The sequence below is a fragment of the Cyrtonyx montezumae genome, unplaced genomic scaffold (genome assembly GCF_038088225.1).
Source record: "Cyrtonyx montezumae isolate F1298 unplaced genomic scaffold, pur_monq_1.0 scaffold_6, whole genome shotgun sequence".
NCBI lineage: Eukaryota > Metazoa > Chordata > Aves > Galliformes > Odontophoridae > Cyrtonyx > Cyrtonyx montezumae.
In genome coordinates this window covers 4,048,304-4,072,979 of record NW_027072067.1, presented here as the reverse complement: position 1 = coordinate 4,072,979, position 24,676 = coordinate 4,048,304, and the positions used below count along the sequence as shown (strand labels likewise).

The window sequence follows — 24,676 nt, the reverse complement described above, 5'->3', positions numbered from 1 at the left end:
TACATGACCTTAGCGGCCTTTTCCAACCTTAACTATTGTATGAATAACTCCAAAATCTACCAGCAAGAAGCCACTAGAACAGCCAGCTCTGAGACCCTCTGAGATTTCACATTTCCACCCCAAGCACCATGTCAGAGGTGCAGCAGCACTGCAGCTGAGTCCACAGCTGTCTGCAGGGTGATGCTGGGAGGAGAGCTGGAACATGAGGGAGCTCTGAGAGCCCGGAGCTGCCTGCTGACATGAAATTCAGCAGCTCAGGAGGAAGCTGTTGTAGATATGCTGTATAAAAGATGAAGTTAAAGCCTTAGGTGCTGCCTTGGGCTCGTGAAATATAATGCTTAACCACACAGATAACGGCAAGACGACAGCGAGGCTGATCCCAGGGTAAGGGCTCCGTACGGTCCCGGTCCATCTCCGCAGAGCACCGGAGCGCAGTCGGACCCTCTGAGAGCGGCGCACACGGAAGCTCGAAGACGGCCCCTAAAAAAGTGCACCCACTCTGCGGTGACAGGCACCCACCGCGCCCAATCAGCAGCGGGAGCGCCTCCATGCTGGCCAATGACAGGGGGAGGCGGGGCGAGGAGGCCGCGCGCCGGGAGCCTTGGTAACGCGCGCGCCGCGTGTGGAGGTTGGACGTGAGGGAGAGGGGTGGTCCGCCATGAAGATCGAGGAGGTGAAGAGCACTTCGAAGACCCAGCGCATCGCCGCCCACAGCCATGTCAAGGGGCTGGGGTTGGACGAGAGCGGCACCGCCAAGCCGGCGGGGGCCGGGCTGGTGGGACAGGAGAACGCGCGGGAGGTGAGCGAGAGGCCCGGCCTGGAGCTGCCGCGGGCTGACGGGGAGCCTCGGGGCCAGGCCCGGGCCGTGAGCTCGCCGGTACCTTTCTAATTCTCGGTAGTGAACGCAAGGTTTTGCTTCGGCTGATGCCGCCTGAGGCGGTGCGGCAGTCCTTGCTGCCGTATCTAGCCGCGTTAGCTGCGGAGGTGCCTCCCGGGCCATCGGTACGAACGGAGGTAGCGTGGGCAGTGATACCCACCTACATCGGCGATCTGCTGCGGGGGGGTTGGGATTTCCTTCCCACGCCCAGGTCCGGTGCTGGAGCTCCTCTGTCCTTCTGAAAGGCAGAAACCCTTTGCTCTGTTTATCAGCCTTAATACCAGCGTGCAGCTCCGGGAGGGGAAAGGATTCCGTGCTCTCTGGTTTCAGTTCTATTCTCTGATTTATTTATTAACTTGTCAGATAATAAGGACTGTAGGAAGTGATTTTGTTTGTTTTCTTACCTCACTTCTTCTATGCATAAAACTGAAATCCACTTTATTCTTAGTGGCTTGGAAGATCGGTAGTTCTAAGCACAGCTAATATTGCTGGAATTAAATATATTTTAACAGTACTCTTGTTAATGATGCAAACGTTTATCCTGCAGGCTTGTGGGATTATAGTAGAATTAATCAAAAGCAAGAAGATGGCAGGCAGAGCTGTGCTGTTAGCAGGACCTCCTGGAACTGGCAAGGTATCCTGATATTTTATTTTTCTGTAAGAAATGAAGTCTTCTGAAATGCATTTTAATTCAGTGTGCTCTCACAACCGTTTTAGAGTAGTGGTTACGTATTCTCATCATCTGCTGTATTTTTGTGGGTTTTTTCTTTTTTTTTCCATTAAGGTATTGACATGGTTTCCTGCCTTATGTTTAATTTTTGCCATGTCATTAACTGTGCAGCATCCTCTGGTTTGTGCAGGCATCGTTGGTGCAAAAGCTCCTTGCCAAACACTTACGTAGTGTGGTTTCTGAAGCAGAGTGTTAGAAGTTAATTTTACATTAAAGGCCTAAATAGTTTTTCCTTTTGTTTATTTTTCCCCTTGCCGTGTCGTTTGTACAAGATGTTAAATGTGAATGTCTGATATGAACCTTTACAGTGTTCATAAGTCTTTGGTAGAAGTCACCTTATGCATGCCTGATTTGTTTTGGTGGGGGGAGAGGTTTGTTATGTGAGAGATGTTAGACAGAGCAGTTAGAATTCTCAGATGTTACTTGATAGATTGAAGGTGATATGATGGGAAAAGTAATCTTTGTGCAGAGGAACCCTAATAATTTAATTTCTTTTTCCATTTTTTAAGACCGCTTTGGCTTTAGCTATTGCTCAGGAACTTGGCAGTAAAGTTCCCTTTTGTCCTATGGTTGGAAGTGAGGTGTATTCTACTGAAATCAAGAAAACAGAAGTTCTAATGGAAAATTTCAGACGAGCAATTGGTAAGTTTCTAGAACAGAAAATTATTTGCACAATACTTACGTTGGTTCTTCTTCCAGTAGTCTGAAAAGGAGAAAAATCTTGGTAGTCAAGGTAGTTTCCAGATCGTGGTATAAACTTTTCTTCAACACTGATCTTAATTTGGGGATTCTCTCCTGCACTTAATGGAGTCAGTAAGGTTTTCTAGATAGAAATGTTTGTGTCACAGTTATTTTTACTTTACTCCCCCAGAATCTCTTCACGTCCTCCAGGTTCCATCTCCTGGCGTTGCCTGGGACTCCAGAAATCTGAAAGAAAACCTGTTTTTAGTTTATTACATTAGCAAAAATTATTGTAGTCAGCAAAATGCTTTTTTTTATTTTAGTGATTTCACCCTTCTGTGCAAGCAGCCTCAGGGGCTCCCAAGTAGCAGTGCTAGCCTGGGTTAGCAGTCTGACAAGCACAGATCCTTGCCAGCAAAATAAATAACTTAATATCTTCCTCAATTCTAGAATGCTTTTACAGACTCAATGTAAATTGGGTAAATTTGCAACGCAACCTCACTAAATAGCTGAAATCTCTTTTACCATCTCTGCTGACAGCTGATAAATTCAGTTAAAGTGGCCCTTGTTTGAATTAGGATTGCCTAAAGATGACCTAACTGAAAAACTGAACATATTAACAGTTAATTTTCCTGATTTCTGTGCCATGTTTCCTCTCTGACTTCATCTGAGTATTTGGGGGTGGTGAAGAGGTCTCTCAGTTCTGCAACCAAATAAAAGTATCCCATTCATTTTTGTAAGAAAGCAACTTTCAGTAGTCTCTGGTCTAGTTACTGTGTATCTGGCAGGACCTGGGGGAGGGAAGCCAGAGTCTGAATAGTCTGCAGTATTTCCTTGATGTGATGAAGTTCCCTGTCAGAGATTTGGAAACTTGAACCAACAGATGAAACCTCTGCCATCCATGTTGTCATTTCTGGAGATAGTGGTATTTTAACTCTCAGGTTAACAGCCAGCTACATTGTTAGTTCCCTGCATTCCCTGGATGTCAGTAGAGAGGCAGTTCTAAACAAATATTGGTGTTCATGAAAGATGGAACTTCTTTTATTCCTTTCTGTTGAACTCTGTGTCACATTTTCATAACACAGCCATTATTGAATATTTTTATCAGTGTAAAAAAAAAAGAAACAAATATTTTAAAGGATCTGCTGCACTGTTTTTCATAATGAAACTTTTTCCAATCATGTTTAAATCTTGGTTAGTTTTTAGAGCACTTTCCTAGCAAATAAATAAATTAGAAGCATACATGTTCTCAACAAAGATTCTATATGCACAGTGCAGCATCAGCTGTGTCTGAGTGCAAGAAAAAACAGTGCATCTCACACAAGCAGCACCTAAATTATTTTTTCAGTTGGCTGGTGTAAAACCTTACCTGCACTTTTCCACTGGAGCAGGTGGAATCTTCAGCTGGGAGAGACAAGTACTCTATAGAGCTTATTAGCAGCCTGCTAGGATGATGACAGTAACTAACATTAAGAGTTCAGTTGTAGTAAAAAAAATAAGTGCTGGAATAGCCCCAAAGATACAGGGAACCAACATGCTATTTATGAGCTGTAACACCAGTAAATCAAACAAGCATTACTTAAGTTCATGGTTCCTTTGAGTCAAAATGTGCAATATTCTGCAGTTTCTTTCCTAGACTCATGCTTCTGATTTGTAATTAGGAAATCTCTCTGTTTAAGTTAAGGAGGTCTTCTAAGAATTAAGCTGATATGTGCAGATTGATTTTAAAAGATAATCAACACAAAATTCAAAACGTGGATACTTTTTTTTCAGGTCTTGTTAAGCTCTAAGCTGATTCAGCTTTGGTTTGTATTGTGAACAGAATTTGCACTTGAGTCTGATTCTATTCAGATAAAATGAAACTTGAAGATGTGATTTATGAGCATGTAAAATATATACCAGACACAAATGGCTTGCAATTTGTGGGAACAGAGAAGAACTTACGCTGAAAATTTAAAAACAAAAGGGAAGGGAAAAGCAACCCTGCAAATGACCACATCTTACCACAGATGGTTTTACTGTACAGTATCCCATATTACTGAATGTTCCTTGCAGATGTAGTCAGTGTGATGCAGCCTTGTGTCTACATCAATTTCATAATTCAAAGATTTGTTTTTGTCATGTTTTTTCTCTGATGTTTTGGCATTCTTGAAAAGCATTTGATATTTTTTCTGCAATTTATTTTGTATAGAACTTTCAGGTTATGCTAAATAAGAGAAAGCAAATATTTCTTACCAAAAAATTACCACATTATCCTAAAAACCTATTTCTCACGTTTCAAATCCCATCCTTAATTTGGGTCCAGTAGAGGGAGACAGACCCTTATTTGTCAGTCCCTTCTATTTCCCTATCAGCAGCTGACGATTACTGGTGAAGTGTCTGATCTATTTCAAAGCAAAATGAAAAGTTAAGGAACAAGGAAAGTTTTATAAAGCCCTCATAGCCTCAGACTGGGCAGGATGACTTCCTTATATCTTGTTACAGCCCATTCATTATTTTTGGTATGGCATGTGTGTCTCATAAAATACTTTATAGAGTCTCCTCAGATGTGGGTTCTTTGAAATTTTATGTAGTTAGAACGTCTGCATAGTTGTGGTGGTGATGATAGTGTTTTTTCTTTGGGACAGTCTAAACATAAAACTCTTCACCTCTCTATTTAAAATGACTTCTAGTCCATTACAATAGCTTTGGCTTAGGATGCTGTGATGTTTTCTCAACTCTCTAAAAAACAGTGAAGTAAGAAGGTCACTGTCTTCTATTTTGAAACAGTTTTAGGTTTGCTTTATAACAGATTGTTAAATTTTCTCTAGCTCACCTCTCATTTATAACTTGTAATTATACATTAATTATTATACATTGAGTTCTTATTTAAAAACTTGAAATTTTTCTTGAAGTTCCTCCTGTATCCTGAATTTATAGGACTTTTAGGAAAGCATGAAAATTGTGTACTGCTCCCACTTGTACTGTTGTCACTGAGTTTTAGTTTCACAATTGTGATGAACTGTTTACCTTTAGTGTAAAGTTACAAATCTGGCAACTATCCTCTTTGAGGGGAGGTAAAAGAGAGAGGATACTTAAAGAACTAATAATAAGCAGCAGAAAGAAAATAATTTCTTAGAGCTTAATAAACTGCTTTTTTTGGATCAGCACATGGGCTGAGCTTTCCCTCTCATGATGTGGGTTGAATATTCACACTTAATATTGAAGAAGAGAACTATAATTGATCTTAAAGAACTCCAATTAAATGTAACGAACCCTAATAATAAGTTAAAATCAGTTGTCATTAACATAGAAGACTCCTGAGTGTTTATGGCCACTGATTTGTGTAGTTAAACTGTTCCAAATAATTTCCTCCAGGATTGAGGATTAAGGAGACCAAGGAGGTGTATGAAGGAGAAGTCACAGAGCTAACCCCGTGTGAGACCGAAAATCCTATGGGGGGCTATGGCAAAACAATCAGCCACGTCATTATAGGACTCAAAACTGCAAAGGGAACCAAACAGCTGAAGGTACGTATGATAGGGTTTCAAAATTTCCTTAAAAATGTCATATCCACATCTTTTGGTTTTAGCAGGTCTTGATCCTCATCTGGGGAGAACAACATTACGAAGAAGCTGTTTTGCTAGACAACATTATCTTACTCCTGAGCACATATCTGTATCTTTTTGGTGTTCAGATTTTTGGCCATTGGTCTGTTCCCCAACTAGATGAAGCTCCAGCACTCATTTTACAGTTCCTGTTAGTTTCCTGTTTGACAGCACACAGTTGTGAGTATTCAAGTTGAAAGAAAGACTTAACCAGCAGAAGATTTGCTTGTAGTCTTGCATTCTTGCATCACTAGCTCACCAAAAAAAAAAACCAACCAAACAACAACCAGGCTTAGTGAGGAATCTGAGCTCTGACCTGATATGCTTACAATGACTGCAGCTGTACCTTCATGTTCCTAATGGCAAATGTTCAAGGCTTATTCATTTTTGTTTTTCCTGATTCTCAACTGAATTTTTTGAGAATAGTTTTGGCAAATTTTGTCTGCTTCCATATAAATTATTCTTTCTGCCACAGTCCTTCTTTCTATGTGTGGAGATATGCTTTAGTGAATATGTGATAGAGAACTAGAAATTGAGCTGGTACGTTGCCAGCTCAGCCCCACTTTCCCTTTGTTTTCTTGTCTCTGTCCTTATTGTTTAATTTCCCTGTCAGTTAGAATATGAGAGCTGAAAGCTGTCTCTGTTGTTAAGTATCAACTTGCATTTGTTCACACTGAAAACAAGAAAATGCAGAGGAAAAAATGAATAAATACATACTATGAGAAACAATAGCATCTCACATATTCCACATCCGCACTCCCTCACACAGCTTGACAGAGGATGCAGACTCAAGATCAAGTAGCATAATGCAGTGCAATAGTCATTTTTTTTGGTAAAAGTTTTTCTAGAAAGCAAGTGAAGCACCACATCCTCATTGTAAACACGTTGTCACATTACACAAAGGTATACTTTGTAACTGGTATCATTATGTTTTTGGCACTTAACATCACTTTCTTCAGACATATTTTTGTATAAGAAAATAAGTCTTGTGCATCTTCTTTCAGATTTTACAATAAAGACTAAGCTGTACTCTACCTTTACTCCAGGTGTCACAGCTTCATAAAATCCTAAAAGGTATTACTGTGGGAAGTTGCAGTTTAATTTTGCCTGATGGAAGCGTGCTTTAGTCTAAACTTCTTTTTGTTGATGACCATATTACTGTGCAACTATGAAATTGTTTTCATCAACTGTGATGTTTGTTTTTCTGCAGCTGGACCCAAGCATATTTGAAAGCTTGCAGAAGGAACGAGTGGAAACGGGCGATGTTATTTATATTGAAGCAAACAGCGGAGCTGTCAAGGTAAAATAAAAGTTCTGCATTTTTATGCAGGTGGATGTATTCTTGCAGGTCTTCCCTGCCTTTGTCAGAAAGCTCTCCCATTTGTTAAGCTTAATTGACTTGAAGCAGTACATGATAGTTTTAAAAAAGTGCCTAGTGTTTTCATTATCTGGTAAGAAAAATATCTCTTGCACTGAAAAAACATGGTCATCTGGTTCACGATTAAGGTCATCTGGCAAGGAAGCTATCACTGATGCTGCCTGGTTGAGTTTTCCGTTCTGTAAGATCAAGACATCTTTAAGGAAAGAGGAGGAGAAAAAAAAAACAACAATGACTACAGTTGCTTTTCAGGCTGACATGTGCAGTGTATTTAATCTTTCTTTTATCGCTCTGGTATTTTCTCCACAAGATATATACATGTGGAAGGGAATACTGCATTAGTTAGCATTCTTTTCATATCTGATTTGGAAAGTTGCGATACTTGCTGTTTAATGGATGACCATAATATTTTCTATCATATAATAAATCACCCACCTACAAAGGAGTCTTGAACAGTTCTCTAATCTCTGGCTAATCAGCTGGATTTGTCCTTTAGCCAGAATTGCATACAGTTAAAATAAAGGGAGAGAGGAGTGGAATATTCTTACCACTAAAAGATCAGGTGCTTTTCAACAGGGTATTCTGAGCTTTGATCAGTAGATACAGTAAGCATGTTGCTAAGTAGAGAGTGGGATGTCTGAACTGTCAGACAGAAAGACAGAAGCTTGTCAGGTCTGGAGTTGTAAACCAAGCCCTTTATCAAGTTTGTCACTTGAGGTTTTGGCACCAAAACAAATTCTACACCTAAGTTTCTCTTCTTTGCCTTTCTTCAGAGGCAAGGCAGGTGTGATACTTATGCTACAGAATTCGACCTTGAAGCTGAAGAGTATGTTCCTTTGCCAAAGGGGGACGTGCACAAGAAGAGGGAAATTATTCAGGATGTTACCCTGCATGACTTGGATGCTGCCAATGCTCGACCTCAGGTATTACACAGATGAACTTTGTACAGAAAAAATACTGTACATAGTTGTGATGGTTTCTAGAACAATCAGGAAGATCCAGAAAGCTTTGAGATGTTCTAAATCACCCTCAAATATACTGCCATAGGGAAAACAGGAGGATCTCAAAGGTTACTCATAACTCTGTTCTCTGCAAGGAGGTCCTGCTGCAGTGCGGGCTGCTCATCTTAACCAGAGAAAGAGGTCATAAAATTATTAAGGTTGGAAAAGACTTAAAATCATCAAGTCCAGCTTTCAACCCATTACCACTATGCCCACTGAATCCTGTTCATAAGTGCACATCTACACAGTTCTTGAATGCCTCTAGAGACAGTGACTCCACTTCTACCCCAGGCAGCCTGTGTTGTAATGCTTGACTTCTCTTTCAGAGAATAAATTCTTCCTTATTACTACTATTATTTTTAAATGTTGGATATAATAAATTTAAGCACCTTGCCCTGGGAAAACCTTCTGCTTGATCATGTCTCCCCTGCCAGATCAGATTACTCCTTTCTCTCCATAAGGAGAGATGTGAGGTAGCAGCAGCCAAAGCTGCATCATTTTATTTGTTGAAAGTTGAGTACAGATTAATTTCTTCTGCTTTATAGTTATAACTTTGTGGTTGTGAAATAGAAATTGCAAGTACTGTGATAAATCATAGAATATCCTGAGTTGGAATGGACCCATAAGGATCATCAAGTCCAACTCTTGGCTCCATGCAGTGATCCATGCATGTGACCACTAAGCTTTTTTGTCCTTGCTGTACGTTCTCTTAATTTCTCTGCTTCAGGAATGTTTTGTAACCTCACATTAACATTCTTTGTGATTTTCAGTAGAACCCTGAAGTCACTGCATAAAAAAGTTGAAAATAGGAGAATTGCCCCTTTCTGTATCGTAATGTAAACCAAGGAAGGATGAAACTCCATCTCTGTCATAAACAAAAGCCACTGACAATACAGTATTTGTGTTTAAAGGTTGGCACCCCTATGGTATGACATTACAAGCCCTTAACCCACTGCATTTCAAAATAAACATCCTTTTTCCAACCAAATCACTTACCTGATAAAAATCAAGGAATTCTGAAGTGTTAAAACTCAGCATAATTGTTCCTGTGTTGACAGGCTGAACAATTACAGTACACAGAAACAATTCTAAGACTGTGTTCCCTGATGTTTTCAGTTCTTATGAGCTTCTCTATGACAACTTCTTTTAAAAGAAGATATCTTGTTTTTTTCTTTTATGCTGTGCAAATGGGAAAGGTTAAAGAAAGAGGAAGAAAATAGCTTATTAAACTGTTAGGCTTAGAATACCACTGTGGTAAAGCAACCTAACCTTTGACAGGTATCAGCCACTGCTGAATAAAGTGTCTGTGTAACTGCAAGAAAAAACTACTTGAATTTCCCAAGTTTTAAGAATTCTCATGGTACGTGATCACTGCAAGACTTAATATTGCTGTAACTTCCTTCTAGGGCGGACAGGACATCCTTTCCATGATGGGACAGCTGATGAAGCCTAAGAAAACTGAAATTACTGGTATGAACCCTGCATCATGTTTACCAGTTCGAAAAGCATTAAAAATTGAGTTATTAAGGCAGCATGTGTAATGATGAATGCTTAAATCATGTTTTTTCTAAAACATTTCCACTGTTTCCAGCTAAATCTGAACATTACTGGTTCACACAGTTCTAAGCTATATGCTGCATCCATATTTTTGGAAAGAAAAAATCAGAAAGCTAGCTTCTTAAAATATTTCTGCTAAAGAGTGTGGTTGATCTGTAGGTTGCTCCAAAAATAATGCCTACTTATTTCCCTGGAAATGGCAACAGATACAAAGGGCACAAAAACACTAGTTGGTGGAGCAAATTCTCAGCTACAAAACACTTTTTCAACACTGTTACAGTCAGTTAGCCCTACATTTTCACCATATTGAGAGCTTGCATGCCACGCTCATAAAGATCTGTTCCAGCACAGGTGACCCACTGTCACCACTGCTGAAATGCACCACCCACTGCCTCACTGTGCTCTCATCCACTGTTTGGCCTCCATAAATGCAAACGTTGATGAATGTCAGTGGGTACCATTTTTGGCACTTGGAGGAGTTCAGTTCCGCACTTCTGCTTCATGCACACTTCCATGTTGGGTGCCACATGTTGGACTGTCCCTCTGCTGCTATCTGTCACATGGCAACAACATGTAACAATACTGAAGGAAAGGTTCAACCTCTACTGCTATACCACCAGCATCTACCTCCAGTGTCGTGGGCCAGCGTAATAAAATGGGAACTGTTACTTTCAGAGCAGCCTTCATCTTTTCCTAGAGCCACACTAAGTTCCAAACTGACCCTCTAAAAATGAAAAAAAAGATTGAGGGTATGTTCCTTATGTCAAGCAGGTTTGCACTATTTCTGAGGAGCAGAAAAAAGGCTTCTAAACATTCATTTGTTTTTGACTGCTATAGCAGCTGCCTCCAACTTGATGCTGTAAGTGCACTGTTGCTCTTTCTACTTGCAGATCTCTGAAGGAAAAAATAATACAGAAAGATCTACTTTTTTTTTCTTTGAAATATCAATTATTTCAGTAGTAATGATCTAAATTTAGATAAAAGCCTTATTCAATTCCTAATTGAATGATGCTCTAAAGTATTTCTTACACTCATTTTGCTTATTCTGAAGTTTATCTGCGTTAACATCTTGCATAGCTTTGATATCCACTTGTTGACAGAATCTATCCAATCCAACATTACTGAAGTACAGCAGGAATATTATATTCTTTCAATAATGTTGTTTTTCCACATCTTGGAAACTTGGTTCAACTTAACGTTTTAAAAATGAAGTTTGGGGATGGCTTTTTTTTTTTTCCTCTTCCCCCAGTGTACTGTTTTACAAGCCAACAGTGAGAACATACTGCCCTAGTTAAGTGCTGGAAGTTTAGTTTAAAAACATTTGGATGCACAGATGTCTCCACAGTACAAGATTGAAATTTCAATTCTTAGTTTAAATTTCCTCAGAGTTCTAGTGTTACCCTGTTATCTTAGTGTTTATCCCATGGCATCAAGAGATCGAAGCACAAAAACTTCCAGGGCAATATGTTGATTGCTTTAATTCATAGCATCCTATTGCTCACTAACATGATAGCTAACTATGTATTTGGTTTCTCACAGACAAACTTCGAGGAGAAATAAATAAAGTGGTAAATAAATACATTGATCAAGGCATTGCAGAGCTGGTCCCGGGTGTACTGTTTGTAGATGAGGTTCACATGCTGGATATTGAATGTTTCACTTACCTGCACCGAGCTCTGGAATCTTCTATTTCCCCCATTGTCATCTTTGCATCCAATCGAGGAAACTGTGTAATCAGGTATGTCTAAAGCTGAATTTTCCAGTTTGCATCAGCCCCTAAAAACTATGGGGTGAGCTGTGTTATCTTTGAAAGCTTTTGTCTCTGATACTGACACCTGTGGAAAAAACCCTACATAGGCTGTGAGCTGCATCAGTGCTTAGGAATTGTTTGTCAGCTTCATTGAGAGAAACTCATTTAGTGCCACACTAACTGAATTAAGGCAGATTAGAACTCCTTTTATTTCTACTGACACATCCCTCCTTTCCTTTGAGCTCTATTCCCCTGATTCCTCTTACAGTTATATCTATAGATATCTCAACACAGCTCTTGTAGAACCAGAAATGCTAACTTCTACTCTAGTTTCCTCTTTCTAGAATCAATTTGCTGCTTGCTGTCCTTGTTGTATCAGGCTTAAACTTCCTGCTCTTACTGCTGAAGAGTATTACAGTTCATCCTCTCCCTGCTCTTCTTTCTTTCCTACTGTAGTGATCTAGATTTTTGTATCTCAGCCTTGCCTACTTCCTGTTTTTAATCTCCACTCTATTTCCACGTCAATATTTTGTACCTGCACAGTGCATTCTTTGCATTTTCTGTAAAAGTGTTCTCCTTTCAAACTCTTCAAGTTTTTCTCTTAATTAGTGATCTAGAGCTAAGTACATCTAAACAAGATATCTACCTATGCTACTCTTCAAATTGCCTTAATTCAGCTCTTCACTCTTACTGTGTCATCTCATTAATCTTTCTCTGTTTGCATTGCTTAGTAGTTGATGATTAAGCCCTTCAAAAATGATGAGGTAGACATTGCAGTACTGTTTCTGCAAAGGAATTAAAATGCTGTCTCATAAAAATAGGACAAACAGATCTATCAGCATGGATTGACAGTAACCTGTGATGTGAGAAAGGAGGTTTTCCATATAATAGTTATATCTAATACTGATAATTAAATCCCTTGAAGCAAGGTCTTAAGTGCACACTGCTGTCTTAGAGAGTTGGTGATGCTCTACTATGCTACTAATGTCTCTTAAAAGGGTCAGGAAAGAATTTTATAGTGTAGTTAGTTGATTCTTTAACATCATGAGGGAAGACCATTCTCTTGGAAAAGCAAGAGTAGGTGCATCAGCAGGCTTTGCTGTTGGTTGTTGTTTGCCAAACATATTAAATGGTTGAAAGTCTAGATCCTGCTTTGTCCTTCATGGACAGATCTCTACTTCTGACTTTGCTGGATTGCAAGCCTGTAATGCAAATACTGCAATGGCTGCAGGGCTCAGGGAGGTATAGAACATTCTCTCTGTGCACATAATTGATACTGCTTAAGAATAATTTGTTCCTCACTGGAATACACATTGAAACATAAGACTGCATTATAAGATACAGTGAAAAGAAGCACGAAGAAAAGCACCACCTCAGACTATTTTTGAGTGACATGTTTAAGAGCTCCTAAAATATTTGTTTCTTTCAGGCTGTCTAGTGTGAACTTCAGGCTAGTACATTTCCTGTCAGTGTCTGGAGAGTGTGTCTCTATGGGAAGACAGAAGAGCTGTAAATTAGAGTCAATTACTACTGATTTTAGTCAAATCAACACACTGCATTCAGAATAATATCTGGTCCCTTTCCATTTGTTTTCTCCTTTAGAGGCACAGAGGATGTAGCATCTCCTCATGGAATACCACGGGACCTGCTGGATAGAGTGATGATTATCCGAACCATGTTGTATACACCTCAAGAAATGAAGCAGGTACATGAAGCATCTTAAGAGCTTCGAAAAACTACATGGGATTCTACTTCCTTGGGATAACATCTATATTCCTGTATATTCTGTTTTTACAGAACTGTTTGAATCAGCAGAATTAGTGCCAGGAAGTTTATCACTTCCTAAATGCACGCTGCTTTAGAAACCATTTAGAGTAAGTTGGTTAAAACTGTGCATACAGTTTTTTTACTTTGTATTTCCATTCACTGACAGATTAGTGATAAACACGTCTAGAGCTGAAAGTGATGATTACACACAGGTGAGATATCACCTGTGTGTAGAGTCTGTAGATTCTAGCAGGTGGTGCTTTTCCCTGTAGGTATAAAGCATTGCATTTTATAACAAAGCCTGTGGTCCCACTCCTCAGGCTGTTCCTCCACGTAAGGCATGAGGACTTGTGGCACACAACATCACTGACTGCATTTCTGCCTCCATGCCCTGTACTGGATGCTTTAACCTACTTGGACTGCTTCCTGAAAGTGGTAGGATAAGTGAAGGGATTTTCGTGCTCCTAGTCAAGTTTGGAAATGTTAGCTCAACCAACACTGCAGAGACACTTCTGAATGCCTGAAACTATTCCTGGGAGCCATGGCTGTGCTGCGTACTGTGTATCGATTATAATGGCACCTAAGCATTACGATGCGTGGTGCTAAAGATCCCCCTCATTAGCATCTCAATGCTGCGAAGTGACACAATGCAGAAGGCGTTACAGTTTATCATGTCAATTCTTTGTATTATTTAAGAGATAGTGTCAATGGAGGAGGGCTTTTCAGGAGATAACAGTCTCTTGCTGCTAGATAAGTGCCAAGGTGAAGCTGAGGCATTTATTGGATATAAACATAGGGGCAAAGCTTCATTTCATTTAGTTTGAGGAGCTGTTCACATAAGGCTGTTGTGAACCGTGCTCACAATGATGTTTTTTGTACATAAAAGGATTCTTAAAGTCATTACAACATAGATAACAGTAGAAGCAGCCCAGAGATTTAATAACGTGGTTGTATTTTGTCTATATTTAAAATAAGTAGGTTTTAAAGCATGACTTGTGCTCAGAGCTGGAGGTGTTAAAAACTGTTGTCTGAACTTCTCTGTGCTGTATGTGAATTTTAGTGCAGATGGAGCAATAGGAAAACATACTGCAAGTTAAGCTATTTTTAACTAAAAGCAATGCAGCGTGCTGTGTTGTCATGCAGATAACACAGTTGAAGACCTAGTTTCTAAACAGGTGATTGTTTAGAAGAGTTGGGTTCAGTGCTTTCCAACCCCTCCCAGGGGTGATGGAAATGGAGTGTTTACAGTAGCTTTTTGTACATCTAAAAATAGATTGGACATTTTCCCCTATAAACTACAGGGAAAGAATCTCACCTTCCCATAAACTAGGGCTTCTGAGTCACTGCTTTTGAGAGAGGAGGAGAAGGAGGCATTTATTACACTTGAGCTTCTAACTAAATACAGTTTGGGAGGGATAGTGGAAAAAAAAGGCAGTACAGTACCATTGTGTGGCTGTGCCATAAGCGAGACCCACAGTTGCCTTACTGCAACCAGAACAGGGATACAATGATTCTAGGGATAGCCACTGTTGCATTCATTTCCTAGTCTGATACTTTTTCTACCCCGTGTGCCTGCTGTTCCATGGGAGGTTATACACCATGAACAACTTGTGCTAGGTGTTTCACCTGGGAAACGCTCTTCCTATCTGACATTAGCTTGCTAGTATGTGTTTTCTGAGTTAGTGCCTTAGACCCCGGTCCTTCAGTGGGGTTGTACCACGTTGTAAGATACAAAGTTCTAAGAAATAGTTATTCTGAGGCAAGCGGCAGTCCTGGTGTCTTGTTTCTAACAGGAAGACTAGAGCAGCAGTATTCGAATGAATGAGAAATGCTATTCACACGATCTGCAAGACAGGTCTTCAGTTTGGAACTGCAGTTTGCAGGGCTGTTTCTGATATTCACTATTAATGTCTCAGCACAACTTTCTGTCATTTCAAACCCCTCTTTTACTCTCTTCCCTACCCTGACTCCCCTGGCGCATTTTTATGGCTTTAATTTAAACGAGTGCTTCTTGATATCTTGTTTACAAAGCTGCCAAAGTGAAAAATACCTGTATTATATGAGGCTTGCAGTTGCAGAGTTATCTCAGCACTACAACACAACATCATTATCCAGTCTGCCCCTTATCACTCGGCTGGTAATGCCGAGAGACTCGCACCACTTCTGTTACAGCTTTATATGCTCAGGTTTATTGTGATATCTTGCCCTCCAACTTTGTAAAGATCTGCAAACTGCTACAAGCCTGGGACTGTTCTTGAAAGATTAGATTCTTCTTAGTGATTTTTTACTTCTTGCATGAATAGGTGAGTCTTCGAAAGTAACTTTTTGATTTATTTTACAATTTCATTGTCAACAGAATAAAAAGTGTGCCGTGAGCTGCTAGGGGAGAAGAGCTTGTTGGAACACTGCTGTGTAGCAACAGCACACTGCAAAATGTAGTAACTGGTGCAGCTGCCTGCAGGAGTCCAGCTGTCACTATTACTGCTTACTTTTTCAGTTTCCCTGTGTAGGTTCTTGTACTCTGCTTCTCATCAGTAGATACACCTTGCTAACCGTGCAAAATCATCATAAAGTAGTCAGAACATTACTCCAGCCTGCTTTTATGATCATCAGCTTTCCCAACATGACATAGAACTCCACCAATCTGTTGTAGTTCGCTGCTAAATTACAACAGGATAAGTTCATACCATCTCATTTTATGGCACATCCCATCTCTAAGCTGACAGCATTCCTAGAAAATAAACTAAGTAGTGTAGCACACTAATAGTTTGAGCTATCACCTGACTTATTTATTCCAACAGATCATAAAACTTCGTGCTCAGACAGAGGGAATTAATATTAGTGAAGAATCTCTAAATCATTTAGGGGAAATTGGTACCAAGACAACCTTGAGGTAAGTTGAATGTAGTTGATTTTTCTCTATTATAATGTAAGTGTGACTGGGTCTTAAAACACTACAGCATGATTCAGTCTTGAAACGAGACAGCTGTCTCCCATACAGTAACACTGTGTTAAGAAAAGAGTTGCATTACTCCTGTTGCCTTGTTTAAGGGATGCATATGCTGTAAGATCTCATTTTTAGGCACTGGAGCTACGTGTTTCCAAATGTGTCCCACCCATACATTTATTCAGTTCACTGGAATGCAGTGGACTGTAATTTTTGATCCATCTCTGTTTGATCACAGGTATGCTGTGCAGCTACTGACCCCAGCTAATGTGCTTGCCAAGATCAATGGGAAAGACAGCATCGAGAAGGAGCACATTGAAGAAATAAATGAGCTTTTCTATGATGCCAAATCCTCAGCAAAAATCTTGGCTGATCAACAGGAGAAGTACATGAAATGAGCTTACATTAAATGCTTTGAAGTAGTGTTAACCCTTACCCAGAGCTGGTTTAAGTGAGAAATGCTAATGGTTTGTCTCTTTTGGGACTGGAAAAATATTTAAACGTTGGACTGCTTTGTCAGGCCAGAGTTAACTAGCAGATGTTCCTATTTCATCATCAGTGGTAAGATGCTCTGCGATTCCCATGTAACATCTTAGTCTCCATTTTAAGAGTCCTGTGGAACAAATAGCTCTTGAACCAACAGTGGTTTTCAGATGTCATTATGGAAGAGCTCTGACTGAAGGTGATGCTTATGAGCAGTCTATTTTCTTTACGGATATCATTTTAAAGTAGTTTCCTTTTACAGATGATGACTTTTTGTTTTCTGAATCCAAGTTTGTCTGAAGTGGTTTATAATAAAGTATTTCAGGAATACTGATAGCTTGTATACAATTGTCTTGAGCACTAACTTCCCTAAAGGAGCAGTTGAAATACGTAAGATGGGAATCACAGTGCAGGAGAACATGAATGAAATGGGTCCTGTAGCAAAGGAAAGAAACAGTAACAGGACCCTTTTAAGGACTTTGTTTTGGATGTTTTGGCCCTTCTTAAGCATTCCTTCTGAAATAACTTATCCTTTCTTCAGGTTTTCTTAAAGCAGGTTAAACAAACACCTGCTGATGGGATATTTTTTCCACTATGTTCAGTCCTCACTTTCTTGATCAACCTCCATCAAAGCAGTGTGTAAGCCAGAAGTGTTCTGCTGTCCACATGAACAAGAAAGTTAGCAGAACAATAGTGAGAAAAATTAACCTTTGATTAATTAAGCTTTGAAATCCTGCTCTGCACAGATCTCCATCAGCTTAGCTTCAGTTTCTTTTCCACAGAGCATGCTTCTTCCTTTTGTAAAATACAGGTGCTCTGCTGCCTTGTGGCACTCAGAGAACAAATGGTTTAAAGTTTAAGATCTTGGGCAAACCTTTGTAACAATGGAAGTGGGTAATCTAGGGGAAAAAAAGCAGCACGGGTTGGTGAAGTTGCTGACCTCAGATCAGTGATTTGAACTACTTCACGTTCACTTGGATTTAATACTGTTTTGATCACATTCTGTTGTGTGAAAACCTGTCCCATTCCTCAGGGCTTTTTACAGCATTTTAGTGCTGTCAGCCAGCCCTAACTATCTGCCATGCTATAAAAATCTATCTACTCCATTCTCTACATCTGCAAAGAAACAGCAGTGACAGAGATATTTAATGGATTTCTTTTTTGTAATCTGAATATTTTTGGCCAAGGAGCACTCCTGCTTGCAAATCTGAAAGGACCTCTCTCACTGAGTCCAAACGGACTCCCCCCAGCACGCCATCCCTAACAGCCATTAAGTGTCTACCAGAGACATAAAGCTGTGATAGAAAGGGAAAATCCTTCTGCCCTAAGTGGTGAGCCAATGTTTATCTAGCCTATTAAGTGACGTCTGGCTGACTTATTGGTGTCAGAGCTTTGCCCATGAAAATAGTCTTTCATATTACTGATAAAAACAGTTCTGCTGGAAGAATCCCCACCCCACATTCAGCAGCTTCCACTACTGCATAGAAATGCTCATTTGATGGAGCTGCCCCTGCAAGCATGAAGGGGCGTACAGCAGGGAACAAACCCACCAAAGAAGTTGGGGTATTAATATTAAACGTGGAAAGACTAAACATTATTTTAATCCTTTTTTCCCCCCTGTATTTCCCACAAAGGTTGCACTCCTTGCATTAATCTTTCAAGCAAAGTTTTTACGAGCGATTGCCTGCACGCTGTGAGAAGTCCCTCCATCCATTACATGCAGGGAAGGGGACCATGCTGGGGAGGAAAATATTTGTTACATCTTATCAGGATGACACATAATCTAACAACAATTACAGCTAGCCCATATTTCCTACTATTTCAGTTCCAACGTGAAAAATAGGTCTAATATTAAACCTGGGGTGCGTGGGGGTTATAGGAACCAGTTGAATATTACAGGCTGTGATGTCCTCCCAGCTGCAGAGCAGTGCCACCCTCAGCTCCTGCTCCAAGACTGCAGGCACATATAAATCCAGCACGCTTGCCTCCCACACCAGTGCCACAGTTCATTAGGGACTGGCAGCACAAAGTAACAGCAGAGCCAAGCTATTGCCTGCCACAGGCCCACGTTGGAAAAGACCACTAGGGTCGCCCACTGAGATCACCTTAATCCAACCATCAATCACCACTCATACAACCACAGACCCATCAGGGTTGGAAAGCACCTCTTAAATCACGTACTCCGGTCCAGGCAGACCCCCAGTCAAAACAGGGAGCACCAGTTTTGGTGAATCTCTTGCCCAGAATCATAGCCCAGGAACAAACGTGAGCTCTGCCTGCCTAACATACATTTAAAAACAAAAGACACAAGCGCTCAGCAGCAGTTCTGGGTACAAACAGCCTGGGCTCTCTGCTCCCCAGCCTACTTCTGCTGATTGATGCCTCTGGAGCTTGCACACTGCCACTGTCTGTGCAAGCCACTGGTGTCCTGGGAGCAAAGCTACCACAGCATTCACCAGGAAGACGTTCCTTAAGTGAGCAGGGCAGGCTTAAAGGCGATAAAAAATAGCGACCCATCTACGGGCCTGTGAGAGGTGAAGGTAACAAAATAACTAACACCAAGTAGTACTGTTAGCCTATATATCTTATACGTGGCGTAATTAGAAAGATTATCCAGATGGAAAAGAGACAACCCACATAAAGAGAAATGCTCACCCATGTCCGAGGGTCGCAGGGCAAAACTCCACACAGGAGGGATCTCCGACAAGAGATCCTTCCCCAGCAGTGCTCAGCCCTTAAATGGGGTCTGGGAGAGGTGCAGCCAGACTCCACCCCTCCTGCTCACACAGTGCATCGCCTTCACCTGTGCTCCTGAGCTGACTCAGTGCTCACCTCAGGTGATCCATCAGTGGTTCAGGCCGTGATTCAGCAGTTCCCATACAGGGCCCAGGTTGTACCAGGGAACGTTTGGGTTGGATATGAAGAAAGACATCTCTGAAAGGGCAGTGATGTGCTGGAATGGGCTGCCCAAGGAGCGGTGTAGCCACCACCCCTGGAGGTGTGCAGCCTGCTGAAGGGAGCTGCTTTGGCAGGGGGTTGGACGAGGTGATCTCTGGAGGTCCCTTCCAAGCCCTACAGTTTTATGGTTCTGTGTTTAAGAAGTGTGGAGGAACACGGCTAACGGGCACGGTGGGGATGGGTTGGTGGCCTCGATGAGGCCAAGCTGAATGGCTCTATTTTCATTACAAATAACAGTTCAAACAACCTTCCCATGTTCGTCCTTGTAGTGCTAGTAAGAGATGTCCAAGAGGAGAGGCCTCCCCCTGCAGACAACGATGGGGCGTGGGCACAAGTACTCTTTCTGAGCAGAAATTCTTCCTAACATCCAACCTGGAAACCAACAGAAGCCGTCAGCTCCTTGCCTTCTCCGTGAAAGCCACACCACTCTCAGTTTTTGGAAGCAGCACAGAACTCAGTCCTCCTTCCCAACACAGTGCCCGAAGCTGATGCCGTGGGGTTTGGGATGATGGGTTGCAGAGACCAGCACCCTCAGCTCGTACAGACAAGCCACTTTGATCCAGACTTACTCATAATCCCCACTTTTATTAGGGTAAAAACAAAAACAGATGCAGATTAGCGAATCAATTGTAGGTACAAGTGAGCAAACAGAGTAAGGGAGCGGCTGCCAAACAGTAATGCTGAAGAGTTTGAGCCCAAGGACTTTGTCAGAGGGAGGAACCAACAACCACAGCACAGGGCTGGGGAAGCTGCAGGAAACCACAGGAGAAAACCACGCTGGGGGACGTCACTGGTTATCCCTTGAATTAAAACAGACGTGATCCTTAAGTAAGTGCAGCACATACAAACACGCCGCCCTCCCCAGCGCTGGGAAACGCCGCCCAGGTTTCCCCTCCTGACCCAGCACTGGTGGAATGGCTTGGAGGAGTGATCCCGAGGTGGTCCCATCAGGGGAGATGGAGGAAAGGGTGGAGGGGCCACAATGGGGCAATTTGGGAGTGTGCAAATACCTGCAGGGATAGAGGCTCCACCACTCCCCTGGGCAGCCTATGCCCAGCTTTTTCCCTAACAGCCAACGTGAACCTCCTCTGGTGCAATGTAAGGCCATCACCTCCCACCCTATCAGCATTGCCTGGGAGAAGAGGCCAACCCCCAGCTCACTACAGCCTCCTTTCAAGCCGTGATGAGATCTCCCCTGAGCCTCCTCTTCTCCAGGCTGAAACATCCCAGTCCCCTCAGCTGCTCCCCATAAGATCTGTGCTCCAGACCCTTTTCACAGCTCTGTTGAACACATGCCGGGGCCTCAATACCTTTCTTATAGTGAAGGGCCCAAACACCAAACACAGCACTAGAGGTGCGGCCTCATCAGAGCTGAGCACAGAGGGACCATCACCTCCTGCTCGTGCTGGCTGCACTATTGCCCCATCGCCCAGAACAGGATCTCTGCTGCACTGAAGCTCTTGGGACTTGTAACCTCATTTCTTGACAAAAGAGCTGCACACACTCAATGCAAATCCACCACACGCGTGAGCTGCGTGTGTTTCACATGGGGCTGTGCTGTATGGGATGAAGGGCTTCCCTAAGGCCTGGGAGGGAGCCCCAGCCCCCAGGAGGAGCACAGCGGAGCCCCAGGCCCACAGCACTCCCCTCCCGGCATCACCTCCAGCTTCACTTTGTGATTAATGTCCCTCCAAACTTTCCCCGGCTCCCCGCGCTCCCACTTTCCGTCACCCTTCTCATTACCGATGTATCTTTGCATCAGGGGAAAGCGGGAGGAAAAATTGTTCTTTCAGCCTGACAGCTGAGCGAGGGCTATATTATTAAAGGTACCAATCATAGGTGCCGAGCTATCATCGCACGATGAATGCACATGTCAGGAGCTGGGGGGAGCACGGCGGGACGGCGGCACTCGCGCTCTCTCCGCTTCCCGCGCGTTGGCCACCTCCGCTCGCTGAACTTGGACCCCGCGCGGCGACAATTTCTCCGGCCTCGACAGCACGATTAATTTCTCCTGCCCTCCGCGGGGCCTCCGAGTGCGGTGGAAGTCCAGCTGGCCTGCTGCTGATAAGATGTACCTTTTGATTTGTTTTGTCTTTGATTGCCTTTTCTGTCACCTACAATGGCTGGCCGCCTGGAGACCTCCGCATCGCCTGACGGACGGATCTATTTATCTATAGGCTGCTCCCGGCTGTTCCTCCCCCTCGCTCCCCCCAAGCACCACCTTGTACCGCTCAAGTCCCCGTCTAATAGAAGCCGTGAAGGCTCATCCACCATAAAATACATCTGCCATCCTCCTTCTCGCCAAGATAAAAGCCTGTCAGTGTTACTTTCCAATTCCCAGGCAGCTTGATTAATGGTGAAAAGCCACCGCGAGATCGACTTCTGGTTTTTACAAGCGCTGTCAGCCGGCCCAGGGTTATGCGAAACACACGCTCGTAGAAAACAAAACAAAATGAGAAAAGGTTGGGTGGGGAGGGTAACCAAATCATATTAGGCTCAAGACTAAATAAAATAGGAACCTGGAGCCATCAAACCCCTGTCAGCCGGGTGCAGAAATATGCTCCGCGGCTCATTGTACCAAGGCAAATTATGGCAATAATAAATCATTGTTGAAGGAAGATTGTTGATAATTTTTTTCTTTTTTTTTTTCCCCCCCTCTTTTATTTTTTTTTTTTGGATGGTGGCGTTCAATAGGGGCTCTGGGACACCTGCCACCGGCCTCGGAGCAGGTTATTAGGCTGTCACTCAGCCCCCAGTGCCTGCAGTGGGGCTGGAACAAAAAGTCTGAAGAGAGAGAGATATTACAAAAAAAAAAATAATAATTAAACAGTGGATATATTCCTACTAGGGAGGGGGAAAAAAAAAGAGGGGGGGGGGTGGAGAGGGTCAGAAGAATTACAGCACTCTGCAATGCTCGTTTTTGATAAAGAGTATTTTACAGTGGCCCGGTCTGGTAGTGCTTCCACTGCTCCGCTCCATCACTGGGACACAGCCACCTCTGGGGCAAGGTACAGCTCTGAGGAGGGCAGCAACGCCCCACGGTGCAGAGAAGACTGGAAAAAGTACAGCCCCGAAGAGAAAACATCTTCCTGAACCGCCAGGGCTGGGCTTGAGTGGTTCAGGACAGCGCTCTGCAGGGCTCACTCCTACAGAGGGACGAGTGGAGCACTGAGCACCCTCACTTGGGATTGATCACCCAACAACACCTCGTGCACAACCAGGACTCCTCCTGCTGCACGGGGTACTCCCCACTTCTGACAAGGAGGAAGACTCAGTGAAGTCACAGAACTGTAGAACCATAGGAGTTGGAAGGGACCCTTAAAGGATCTCTGATCCAACCCCCCCTCAATACACAGGGACACCCACAGCTCCATCAGGTGCTCAGAGCTCATCCAGCCTGACCTTGTCTGTCTGCGGGGATGGGGAGTCCAGTACATCTCTGCGCAACCTGCGCCTCACCACCCTTACTGTAAAACAACATCTTCCTCACAGCCAATCTAAATCTCCCTCCTTTGGTATGATCCATTTCCCCTTGTCCTGTCACAGGACAGCCTGCTAAAGAGTCTGTCCCCTTCTTTCTCCTGGCTCCCCTCTAGATATATCTCCCCCCTTTCATCTCTACATCTGCAGAGCATCCCACCTGAGTGAAGGGGACAGATCCCAACATTTTTGGGATAACGAGCTTGCCCTGGGTTGCAGGAGAATGTGCGGACAAAACACAGCCACATCACTGCTTTCACCACGCAAATTCAGCATCACTCCTAAACTGCCAGGGCGGGCTGGTCAGCAGGTGCTACCCTACTACTACCAACTGTAGAGGTATTTGGGTTGGAAGGGACCTTAAAGCCCATCCAGCCGCACCTCCATGCTGTGAGCTGGTTGCCCCCCACCAGCTCAGGCCCCATCCATGGCCTCAAGCACCTCCAGGGATGGGGCACCCAACGTATGAAGAAAGCTGGAAGGGTAGTCTTAATATCCAATGACCTCACGCCAGTAACAATTCTGTTCATTTGGAAGGGAGAGATGAAAGCCAGCATGCCACGTTTGACCATTTCGGGTATATGAAGTCACTGATGCAGCTCTGCACTGCGTAACCCTCACGCTGGGCCATGGCCATGGTACTGCAGCTGCCTGTGGAGAAACCATCCATGTGGCATTGTTTGGGGACCCAAACCCTTAGATTCACACCTGCAGTCCCATGTCCAGCATCTCACAGGGTAACAGCAGCCAGCTCCTCATCTCTTTACGTGCAGTGCATTTCCATTTCCAGTGTGTATTGTGATGCAGAAAAAGAAATCTGATTTCAGAACTATAATACTCCTTACGCAGTGTCGCTGTGCTTAACGCGGTTTTTTCCATCATTACAAAAGCAAGACAGAGTTTAGCTCAAGCAACAGATTCAGGAGCATTTCCCTCCTCCACTGTGAGCCCTGGAACAGCAGTTTTCCAGACCACTGCCCACGAGCGATGTGCTCCAGCTCAGTATTAATGAGAGGAACCGGAGCAGCAGCGTTATTGAGCGGCTGCAGCCCGCCTGGACATCCGTATTGCACCAACTTGGGTCCAGGTGATGGGCACCTAAGATTAGACAGGCCGATAACTCCACATCCCTAAAGGGCCCTGTCCCTTGGGATAGATTTTTCAGAGGGTGGATTCACTTTGTCTAATCCAAGGCCCTTCCAGCAGCATCAGTGTTCAGGGACACTGGACACCCTCTGTGCCATATTACTGGAGGGGAACGGCCCCATCCCATTCCCCACAGCCTCGGGAGTCACGAGGGAGAAGCAGAGCTGGGCTGGTGTGAGGTGCAGGTGCTTTGGGTCTGGTTGAGTCTTGACTATGTGTTCGTGGAGCAGATTGCACAGGAGAGCTGCAGGCCAGCGGAGCACTATCCAGCATTTGAGATAGCAGATAGCTAGCAGTGTTATTAATAACAGGAACGCTCGGTGGAGGGAAGCGC

General features: G+C 43.1%; 1 protein-coding gene across 1 annotated transcript; it reads left to right on the top strand.

Moving 5' to 3' along the window:
• Window positions 1–600: 600 nt before the first annotated feature.
• On the top strand, window positions 601–17,092 carry RUVBL1 (RuvB like AAA ATPase 1). Its single transcript, XM_065749340.1, has 11 exons — window positions 601–799; window positions 1,425–1,511; window positions 2,117–2,249; window positions 5,646–5,797; window positions 7,086–7,175; window positions 8,027–8,176; window positions 9,661–9,724; window positions 11,351–11,549; window positions 13,164–13,266; window positions 16,130–16,221; window positions 16,514–17,092. The coding sequence occupies exons 1-11, from the start codon at window positions 659–661 to the stop codon at window positions 16,671–16,673; spliced, it is 1,371 nt and encodes a 456-aa protein (XP_065605412.1). The 5' UTR covers window positions 601–658; the 3' UTR covers window positions 16,674–17,092.
• The last annotated feature ends 7,584 nt before the right edge of the window (window positions 17,093–24,676 follow it).

Excerpts from the sequence above, each read along its gene's own strand:
- RUVBL1 (XM_065749340.1), top strand. The coding sequence starts at position 659 with ATGAAGATCGAGGAGGTGAAGAGCACTTCGAAGACCCAGCGCATCGCC. Across the intron at positions 800-1,424 it reads GACAGGAGAACGCGCGGGAG|GCTTGTGGGATTATAGTAGA; the intron begins GTGAGCGAGAGG and ends TTTATCCTGCAG. Across the intron at positions 2,250-5,645 it reads AAATTTCAGACGAGCAATTG|GATTGAGGATTAAGGAGACC; the intron begins GTAAGTTTCTAG and ends AATTTCCTCCAG.